The sequence below is a fragment of the Camelus dromedarius genome, chromosome 29, assembly GCF_036321535.1.
Source record: "Camelus dromedarius isolate mCamDro1 chromosome 29, mCamDro1.pat, whole genome shotgun sequence".
Classification (NCBI taxonomy): Eukaryota; Metazoa; Chordata; class Mammalia; order Artiodactyla; family Camelidae; genus Camelus; species Camelus dromedarius.
Genome location: NC_087464.1, coordinates 22,759,189 through 22,769,634, shown reverse-complemented (window position 1 = coordinate 22,769,634; position 10,446 = coordinate 22,759,189). Strand labels below are relative to the sequence as shown.

The 10,446-nt window shown below is 52.8% G+C and overlaps 1 protein-coding gene across 1 annotated transcript; it reads left to right on the top strand.

Annotated features, from left to right (window-relative positions):
* Positions 1-7,073: 7,073 nt before the first annotated feature.
* Positions 7,074-10,225, top strand: CIMAP1C (ciliary microtubule associated protein 1C). The gene is made up of 4 exons (XM_064480476.1): positions 7,074-7,194; positions 8,036-8,146; positions 9,017-9,130; positions 9,744-10,225. The coding sequence occupies exons 1-4, from the start codon at positions 7,074-7,076 to the stop codon at positions 10,223-10,225; spliced, it is 828 nt and encodes a 275-aa protein (XP_064336546.1).
* The last annotated feature ends 221 nt before the right edge of the window (positions 10,226-10,446 follow it).

The following is a 10,446-nucleotide window of genomic DNA, read 5'->3' as shown; positions in this document are numbered from 1 at the left end:
CCCCCAAATGATCTGCCTCTGGGAGACCAAGACAACAGAGAGCCCCGCATCACCCACTTCTCTGCCAGCAGAGTTCAGCCACGCGTGCTGGCAAGGCCCTCCTGGTCACTCTTACCCTCAATGCCTCTTGGACTAAGAGTGCCTGCTCTGGCAGTAGCTGTGGCTCGGTCCCGCCTTTGGCCAGGGCCTGGCACTCTGAGTGCTTCTGTGTTTTGCACCCTGACTGCCTGGGCCCCACCCAGGGAGCCTGCAGCCAAAGCCAGCTTGCTGGTAAATGGCAGGAACTTGTGCCCTGGATGGTGGTAGTACCTCAGCTGGGCATCTCTCATCAGCCAGATCCTGACCTCGGGGAGTTGGCCTTCCGCCATGGAGGACACAGAACCCAGGCCACTACTGTGCAAAGGTACACGGGCTTTTGACCCCAGTTCCATGGCCCTGCAGTCTTATGGCCAGGAGCTCCACAGCAGCGGGCCGCAGGCCTGGGCCTCTGACCTGGGGCCTCTGATAGGAGTGGCCTTGCTCCTGCTTCTGGCTGGAGGTATGGCTGGGGCTCCTCCAAGTGCAGGCAGCCAGGATCAGGAGGGGCGGGGGCAGCTATTCCCAACAATTACACAATTCAGGAGCTAAAAAGTTATGCTTGCTGCCCTCGGGAGCTGGCTGTGGGCTGTGGATGGGAGGCGGGTGGCAGGGCTTTCCCTGGCCAGGGGCAGGCTCTGAGCCATGCCCAAGCTGTGCTGGGGAGATGGGGGGCTGGGGGTGGTAGAGGACCCTCTCGGAACCTCTGTTCCTTGGAGCAGGCATTCATCTTCCACACCATGTCCGTAAAGGCTTGTGGCTTCAGTGGCTGTGACCAGCTGGCCACAGCTGACTCTTCCTGAGGTTATGCTATTTCTAAATATTGGTTCATGCTGTTAACCCCTGCTTTGCTCCGCCAGTGGGTATTCAACTGGCTGCAGAGAGAGCCTCTGGGAGGGGGAATGAATAATCTTCGTTTGGATGGAAAATTTGTGAACATACTTGCTCAGGGTCTAGCACAGGGAAGGTACTTTGTGGGCTGGGGCGGGGCTCCCAAAAGAAGGATGAGAAATACCTGCCCAGGACGGGGAATGAAGCTTCAGTGGGCATTAGGAGACATGGGTCTGAGCTGGCAGCTGGGCAGGGCAGTGGAAAGAATGTGAGGTTAGGAGCCAGAGGTCTGGTTCTGCCAAGCCTTTTCTATGTGGCCTCAGGCGAGTCACTTTACCTCTCAGCACCTTTTCCCTCATTTGTAAATTGTAGAACCATGATGCTTGCATTAGGCCCTCCAACAGAAGTTCTGAAGCTTATAAACTGTGAAGGGCACTGCCTGGTTATCATGGGGGCAACTGTTGATGCCAGGGCCATGTTCTCTGCATGACTCCCAGGAATCCTTTGAAACAGAGGGAAGCCTGCCAACCAAGAGTCAATTGGAACAATGTGGCAGGGCTGTCTTCAGCCTGTGTGGGGTTTAGCGGGTTTGCCACTTTATCCAATCACATGTATCTTGGACATCAGCCCCTATTGGCCCCACTGGCAAGTGTCCTTGTATAGTGAAAAACCTATGATAGCCAGTCTCCAACATGGCCCTCAATGGTCCTCACCTGCTGGCATTCATGAGCTAGTGCAGTCATCTCCCACACTGAATAGGGCTGGCCTGTATGGCCAATAGGGCATTGCAGAAATGGTGGAGCATGATTTCCAAGATCAGGTCACAGAAGACGTGACAGCTTATGCCTGTTTTCTTCTGATTGCTTGCTCTAGAGGAAACACGGAGGACAGTTAAGCAGACTGTGGAAGGCCTGTGCGGAGAGAACTGAGGCCTCTTGTCAACAGCTAGCACCAACTCACCTTTCACATGAGTGAGCCATCTTGGAAGTGGGTCTGCCAGCCCCAGTCACACTTTCAGGTGGCTGCAGCTCCTACTGACATCTTGACTGCCACTTCCAGAGAGACCTGAAGCCAGAACCATTTACCTAAGCCACTTCTAAATTCTTGACCCACAGAAATTGTGTGCAATAGTAAATGTGTATTGCTATTTTGGGCTCTTAGACTTTGAGGCTAATTTTTTTTTAGGCTGATTTGTTCCACAGCAAGAGTTAACTGATACAAATCTACACAACTGTAAATGGTAGTCCAGTCACCCAGACGGGGTGCATGTCTGGGTTCAGAAAGTAGGACTCTGCTCCCATGAGGAGGAGTGATGTTTCCTTGATTGATCAACAATCCTTCATTCATTTCACAAATATTTCTTAAAGACTTAGCATATTTTAGGATACTGTACTGGGGGCTGGGGACACAGGGTAAGTGATAGATTCTCTGCCTTTGAGAGCTCATGGGCTCCCCAAGTGACTTGGTCATTGTTGGATCTGGGGAGTAAGGACAAGGGAGATGTCCAGGACAAGCCCAGATTTTCCATCTGCACACTTGAATGGGTGGTGGCATCATACACTGAGATAAATGGGGGATGGGGAACATTTCATGAGAAAAACTCTGGGTATGTTGATTTTGAGACATTTGTGAAAATCCCAAGTGACACTGTGCAGGCTGTCAGATATGTGGGTCTCAACTCCTAAGAAGGTCTGAGCCAGAGACAAATATATTTGGGAACTGTTGAGGTTGAAGCCACAAGAGGAGATGAGACTTCCCAGTGAGAGGAGGGTGGTGGGAAAGGAGAGGAAAGTCCAGGACTGAACTCAGAGACACCAACATTCTTTTAATATTTGAAAAATTTTAAATTTTTTTAAAAAAATGGAAGTATCAGCGATTGAACCCAGGACTTCACGCATGTTAAGCACATACTTTACCACTGAGCTATACCCCTACCCCTGCCTAATTTTTTTTACATAATTTCAGACTTATAGAAAAGAAGCAAGACCATTATTTACTTCCCACATACTCTTAATGTGCTAGATTTCCCAAGTGCTAAAATTTTATTACATTTTAAATTCTTTTCTATGTATATACATATTTTTGGCCTGTAAGGATTTTTTGAGGGTAAGTTACAGACATAATGTTCCTTTATCCTTAAATATTTCAGTGTGTATTTCTGAAGAACAAGGGCCTTCTTTTTCAGAACCAAAGTGCAATGATCAAAATCAGGAAATTAACTTTGGTACAATACTTTTAACTAGCCACAGAATCCCCCCCTCAATTTTGCCAATTTTCCCAGTAATATCCTTGATAGCAAAAGAAAATCCTGACTCCTACATTGCATTTCGTTGTCCTATCTCTTGAGTTTCTATTAATCTGGAGAAGTTTTTCGGTGTTTGTCTTTCATGATATTGCCATTTTGGGGCAAGTACAGACCAGTCAGTTTGTAATGTGAGTCTTGATTTGAGTTTGTCTGGTTCCTTTGTGATTTGATTCAGGTTATGCCTCTTTGATGGGAACAGCCCAGAAGTGATGCTGTATCTTTCTCAGTGCATCCTCTTGGGAGGTACACAGCATCCATCTACCCCAGTGTCGATGATGTTAACTTACATCACTTGGTTGAGGTGGTGCCTTCCAGGATTATCCCTGTAAAGCTGCTGTTTTTCCTTTTGTAATTAATAAGCATATGCCAGCATTGAAAGGTCAGGCTGAGGAAGAAGAGCCAGGAAGAAAGCTTGTGAAGGGCCAGTGGGGACATGGGAAGAAGACCAGAGCATTTTGGAACCAGAAAGAGGTACTGCAAGAAGGAGGGAGTGGCCGGCCATTGTGGTCCAGTGATGCTGAAAGGTCCGTCCCGCAAGGGTGAGAAGTGGACGTTGGCTGCGGCTTCCACATACAGGTCATAGTTTAGGTGAAGCGAGGGGCTGAAGGCAGCCTGTGGAGAGTCAGAGTGTGAAAGGGAGGCGAGAATAGAGACAGCAGGGAAAATGCCTCCTTTGGGAGGTCTGCCTGTGGACCAGGGAGAGGGGTCCAGGCAGTGACGGAGAGGTGTGCACGGCCGAGATGGCTTTTAATAGACGGAAGGGATGTAGAGAGTATATAGAAGTGATAAGAAGGGGCCAGATGAGGGGTTAAAGCAAGAAGGGGGGACAATGGACAATGAAAGGTTCTCAAAGGCAAAGGAGATGGGAGAAGGTCTTGGTGGGTGCTCCTAAGCCCTGGGAGGGAAGTGGGAACAGATGACAGCGGAAGCCAAGCCGGTGCTTCTGACATCGCGGTAGGGAGGATTTGATCAAGTCTAGTCTGATGGCCTCTGTTTCCTCTGTGACGGGGAGGCGGAGCAGTGGGCTGGAGGGAGGGCCAGGCACACAGAGGGGAATGAGCCACATTTGAAATGATCTCTGGGGAGAGGGAGAAAGCAGACTGACCAGAGTGGAGGTGGGCAGGTGGGTGGCATGGAGACAAGTCCAGGGTTCGGGGGCCGTAGGTCTAACTAGAAGGTTTTTTTCTTTTAACTGAAGTATAGTCAGTTACAGTGTGTCAATCTCTGGTGTTCAGCACAAGGTCCCAGTCATGTGTATACACTCATATGTTTGTTTTCATATTCTTTTTCATTAAAGGTTATTACAAGATGTTGAATATAGTTCCCTGTGCTATACAGAAGAAATTTGTTTTTTTAAATCTGTTTTTATATATAGTGGCTATCATTTGCAAATCTCAAACTTCCAAATTTATCCCTAGAAGCTTTTAGCTTCCTGGTGCAGGTGTACAAGCACACCTGGTGACTCAGGGCTGGGATTTACCAGGAAAGAAACTGGACAAGGAGGGCTGTAAAGGCAGGAGGGGACTGAAGGGTGGTGAGGAGGTGCAGGGTCACTGATGGGGTCTCAGGGATGGTGGGCCATCTGTGCACTAAAAGAAGTAGAAGGGCAGAGGGTGGTGTTCCTGGGAGGAGGGTGAGGAGCCCAGGATGTGCTGGGGAGGGTGGCTGAGAAGGCGTGGAGGGGAGGTATTTGGAGATGGGGAGGTCTGGGAACTGGGAGGCCAAGGGATTGGTGGGTGGTCCCTGGGGAGGCCTAAGTCACCAGGGTAATGGCAGGAGTCGGGGGATGGAATAGAAGACAATGAGCCAGGGCCACCAGGTTTACAAGGCAGGACAGATGGCAGCCCTGAGAAGATGAGGAGGGGCACCCTCGATGCTGGAACACTTGGGGAGCAGTGCTCTTGACAAGGAAGGGACACTGCCTGGTGGGTACCAAGACCAGAGACCTGCTCCACCTTGGGCTCTGAGGGATGAGGGTATGAGAGACAGAGATGCAGCTTTAGAGAGGACCAAGGGCTGTCTGCAAGAGTGAGCTCGAGGGAAGGGAGCATTGGGAGCAGAAGTGGGTGGCTTGTGACCTACTGGGGTATTAAGTAGCTCAATTTCCCCAAGACAGTGGGCACAGGGGTGACAGACAGGAACAGTATGTGTGTGTGGTGGTGTCAGGAAGGCTTTCTGGGTCTGAAATACTTGGAGACGACCCCCGCCCCCCTGCAACCCCAGCCCAGAAAAGTGAAGTTCCCAGCCCTACATCTGGCCCCTGTCAGCATGTGGGGACCATCAAGACCTGGGCCCAGCAGGCCCGCATCTTCCTCCAGGAAAAGCTGACAAGGATGTGAGCAGAGGCCGCACTGCCCATAGCCTGAGGCCAACTGAGGCTGGGCCAATCCCAGCCTTGCCCAGCCCTCCCTCTCCAGAAATCAGAGGTGTAGCTGCCCCACCGGAGATGTGAGAGGCACAGGGAGGGTCTGCTGCTGCTGAGGTGGGCCCCTGCCCTCTGTTCTGAGCCTTTCAGTTCCAGAAGGGCCTTCTGGAGTAGCCAGCATGCCTGGCTAGTCTGCTTTGAGTCCTCACTGTGCCTGCTGGTTGGAATGGGTTCAGAGCATGGTTTGGTTTCCAATAGATCAGAAGTTATGATTGAAAGAGAGCCCTGGGGTTTGTGTTCTGGTTCCATCTCTGATACTAATGTAGTGGAGATTTGGGCAAGTCTTTGCCCCTTTTGGGGCCTCAGTTTCCTTATCTGTGTACCGGGGCTGTGACAGACACCCTCTTTAAAGGCAGCAGTCATCTGTTCCCAAAATGAGAACCCCTCTTACGTGGTACAGATCAACTCCCTCGTCTGAGCTATGAACTGGTAGGTGCAAGCAGGCCCCCAGGCTGAGCCTCCTGGATATTTAGGGGTGAAGGGGTCTCTAGCATTTCCTCAGCTCCGGGGCTCATCCATCAATCACAGGGCAACTGAGTATCCTCCCTCCCCCTCAATGTTTTTTCTCAGGCTCCTGCCCCCGCCCCCCCCCCGGGGGTGCTCTTGACCACAGGCACAGGAAGTGGCTTCTTGAGGCCTCAGCACCACTCCTTCATCTTCTGTTATTTGCTCCTCATTCCCTGCCTAAAATGCCAGCAGCAGGAAAGTATTCCTCAAGCTAGACATGGATCTCTAAAGACACCGTGCCCTGGGGTAGGAGTCTGGGAAACTATCAGGCAGTCACACTTTAGTGTGAAATAATTGACTTGACACTTTCCCAAGAAAAAACAGACGTTGATAGAAGGGAGGGCGTGTCCGGAACCTAGGGGGATAGGTGGGAGGGGCAGGGAGTAGAAGGCCACCCAGGGGGCTGTTCAGGTGGCAAGAACCCTTCACCCATGACCTGTCCACTCTTTGACCAACCTTCACCCACCGGGAGGGAAGAGCTGGATCTGTCACTCCATGTCTCCCTTTTCCTTTCCTGACCCATGGTCCTGGAGACCCTCAGGCTATTTCACCAGAGTGGGGACAGGACAGTGGGGCCAAGTTCTCAGGGTTCCACAATTGAGCTGCCAGCATAGAATTTCTACGCCACAGTTCAGGCGCCACGGCAACTGGGGGAAATAAACACTCTAGGTTTCACAGTCCAAGTTCTGCGGTGAGGTCATCCCCAGCTCAAGCCTGCCGGGCCCTACAGCTGGCTGCACCTCAGACAGCCTCAGCGGCTTGAGCCGGAGGACTGTCTTCCTTCCCAGCCTCCAAGCAGCCTCTGGTGTGGAGGAGAGAGAGTGGAGACAGGGGCTTGTGCAGGGGGCCAGGAACAGGCCCTACCCAGGCCCAGCTCCTTGCCTGCCATTAGACCTCTCAGAAGCTGTTGCCCCCTCCTCACCCCCAAACATGAAACTGCCCAAGGGGGCCAGAAGCCCTGTGTTCTATGGGCAGAACCCAGAGAAGAAGGTACAGGTGTCCTCAGGGCAGGAGGTAAAGCAGACCCCTGTGGTCATGGCGATGATCAAAGGTGAGAGTAGCCCCCACACTACCCGCCTCTACCAGGCTCGGGCTCATTCCTCTCTCTGCAGGGATGTTGAAGGTGTCTCACCCTTCCAGCTCTGACTCCTGCAGAGCCTCTTCAGACTCTCCTTGAAGCCACAGAAGAGCTACGCTTCCAAGCTGAACTTCACAAGCAGTATTAGCTGCTGGGAATTTTTGACAGTGGGGTGGGGAAAGGACAGAGCAAGGGGTGTGAAGTGAGGCCAGTTTTGGCAAAAGATGGGGATTTAGTGGCATCTTTAGCCCAGCTTTAGCTTTCCTCACTTCCCTTGAATCTTACTCTCAACTGAAAGCGGACAAACTAATTCTTACTACATTGCTAATGACTGATTGCTGCTCTATGTGGGAGATGATTTAGTATGTGATTACATGCTTGGGCTCTGTTGGCTGATGTCTCAGAATTTTCACACTCCCAGCTTGTGTAACTTTGGGCAAATTGGTATTTCTAAGCCTCAATTTTCTCATCTGTAAAATGGGAAAAATAAGAGTTATCTATCTTACAGAGTTGTTGAGAGGCTTAACTAAAATAACCCAGAGAAAATGCTTAGCATAGTACTTGGCACAGAATAAGTTCTCAGTTACTCATAACTATTACTTTTTTTATTATGTGTTGCCTGTCCAAGAGAAACTGCATTTTGTCTGAGAACACTGCCTTTCCCCAAAGGAAGCAGCTGGATGGTGGGATTTGTGGCAGTGTGATCCCAGCGAGAGTGAAGACCCCAGTGTTCTCAAGGCACACTGTATTTGGGGCTTCCTCTGCCTCTGATCCAGTGGGTCCAGGCTGAGGGCCTCTCTGTCCATGCTCACAGGTCCAGGGCCTGCCAAGTACCTCCGGCCACCCTGCACGGGCTACGTAGACCACGACATGTCCATGTTTCAGGAGCCAGCCTACACCCTGCACACCCGGCACTCAGAGAAGCGTGAGTGCTCACCACGCCCATAGTCCTCGTGGGCGTACGGTTATTATTGTTGGACATTTGGGGCGGCAGTGAGAGGTGAGGAGTCATAATTTGTGGCCGCAGGCTCCTGGGAACCCAGGCCTGCCCTGAATAGGATACCCAGGTGGCCCACGGGGTCCGGAAGGAAGCAGGGATGCCAAGTGACCCATCCCTCTGAAGGAGACTGTGGGCCTCTCCCACCTGGACCTCCTGAGGGACTCTGCTGCGTCCAGCTGGCAGAGTGTCCTTCCTGTCTGGTCCTTGGCTGGGGCTCTTCAGCTCTGGCTGCTATGGGTTCACTTGCCATAGCAGCTGGGCAGGAATAGCTGGGGTGTGGGAGGAAAGTGGGGGCTGCCCCCCAAAGCTTCTCAGGTGGCTTAGAACTCCCTGAAAGGGCAGGAGAAGCAGAGGCCACGGAAGAGTTGGGGCTGCCGGCCAAAGCCAGTGAGAGGAGGGCGTGGGCAGGGGTGTGTATCTGGGGGTCTGAGATCTAGAGTGCCTGCCAGGCCCCTCCGTGGGGTGACATGCCCTCCGCAGCAGGGGAACCCCCTGGCTGGGGCTGGGCCCCTTCTTCAGACTAACAATAGCCATTGTGCCACCAGTCCCTGAAGGCGTGGGGGCTGACCAAGCAGCTGTGCAGCTGTTATGTTATCTGTTCCTATGAACAGGTTCTTGAGAATGTTAGGTCATGTGTTAAAAGCCCCATTTCACCGATGAGGAAATCAAGGCTCCTGAAACACCCAAGAGCCCAAGGAATTGAAAAGGAGCCCTTGATCTTTTCTTGGGGGAAGGGGATCTTTCCTGGAGGCAGGCCTCTGGGGCTGACAGGGCCTCTCCTTGGCTGCCGTGCAGGGATCACGGACATATGCAGCCCTGGGCCTTGTTATTTCTTGGATCCTAAAATAACTCGGTTTGGAATGTCCAGCTGCCCTCAGGTTCCCATGGCGGAGCGCGTCTCTAACCTGCGTAAGATGGGACTGGAGAGGGAGGGGGGCAGGGAGGTTGGGGGACGGGGTGCATGTTTAGTACATAAGCAAGGGCAAAGGGTCAGGAACCCCCTCAGCAGGGGTGTCTGTGAATGCTGGCATCCCCCTGCAATGTCACACCAAGACACCGATGTCACCGTGTTTGTGTCACAGCACTTACGTCTTGAGGCCAGTGTTATGCATGTCTGTCGCAGGGTGATGTTATGATAAAAAACATCACAGGGCTTACGTCATGGCAGCGATATTGTCGTGCTAATGAGTTCACACATGTGATTTCAGGATGTTTTCCTGTGCTGTCACAGGGACAATGACAGTCCAAGGGCTATGTTCCGGGGACACTTGTGGCTTTTATATTATGATGACAGGGTCACAATCCTGCTGTCAGGATGGCCAAAGCCCCTCCCCACCCCCATCCCCTAGAACCATTCAGGGGCAGTAATGTTCCTGCTAAGCTGGTTACAGTGAAGCCACACCAGGCTGACCAAGACCTCAGCTCCCTCCCTAGACCCGTTAGTTGAACGCCAGGAGGGCCAGGAGGTGCGGTGGCCTAGCTCCTGCCCTGAGACCCCTCCCCTTCATTCACCCACTTGCAGGCCTGAGCCCCACTCCGGCCTCCTGCCATTACCACTTGGAGAAGACCCACCCACCTGGGGAACGCAGGGCTCCCCAGTACACCTTCGGCTACCGGTGCCCATACAGAGTGACGGACCCCAGTCCAGGCCCCAACTGCTACCAGCTGCCACTCCTGCTGGGCCCCAACCTCCCCGCCAACCGAGCTGCCCCTTGCTATAGCTTGGCCTCCTCGGACAAGAGCTGGTTCCACAGGGAGCGTGTGGCGGGAGGCCCGGGGCCGGCCGCGCACGCCAGGCCTGAGCCGTCCGTCTACCAGAAGCGCAGCCCCGCCTACAGCCTGGCCAGGCGCTTCTCCTGCCCGGTGGACCGCACCCCTCGGCCCGGGCCCGGCTCCCACGACGTCCAGCTGGTCACGCTGCACAAGCCCCGCATCCCCGCTTTCGCCATGGGCATCAAGCACTCCCCCTACCTGTGCCCGCTGGTCGTGGACATTCGCGACTGAGGCCCCTCCTTGTACACCCACACCCCGTCCCCAGAAGTTATTTTTCTACGACATTGAGCAACTTGTCAAGGTTTTGAGTAGCAGAGCTGGTGCCTGCTTTGCCCAGCACACAAAAGGCATTAGATAAATATTTTCATTTATTTATTCCTTTGTTTTGCAAACGCTCACGGCTACTTCCTTTGGGCCTTGCCCTGGATGAGGGGCTGCAGATGCTGGGAGGC

Coding starts and splice junctions, on each gene's coding strand:
- CIMAP1C (XM_064480476.1), top strand. CDS start 7,074: ATGAAACTGCCCAAGGGGGCCAGAAGCCCTGTGTTCTATGGGCAGAAC. Junction 8,147..9,016: donor CACCCGGCACTCAGAGAAGC/GTGAGTGCTCAC, acceptor GCTGCCGTGCAG/GGATCACGGACATATGCAGC. Junction 9,131..9,743: donor GGAGCGCGTCTCTAACCTGC/GTAAGATGGGAC, acceptor ACCCACTTGCAG/GCCTGAGCCCCACTCCGGCC.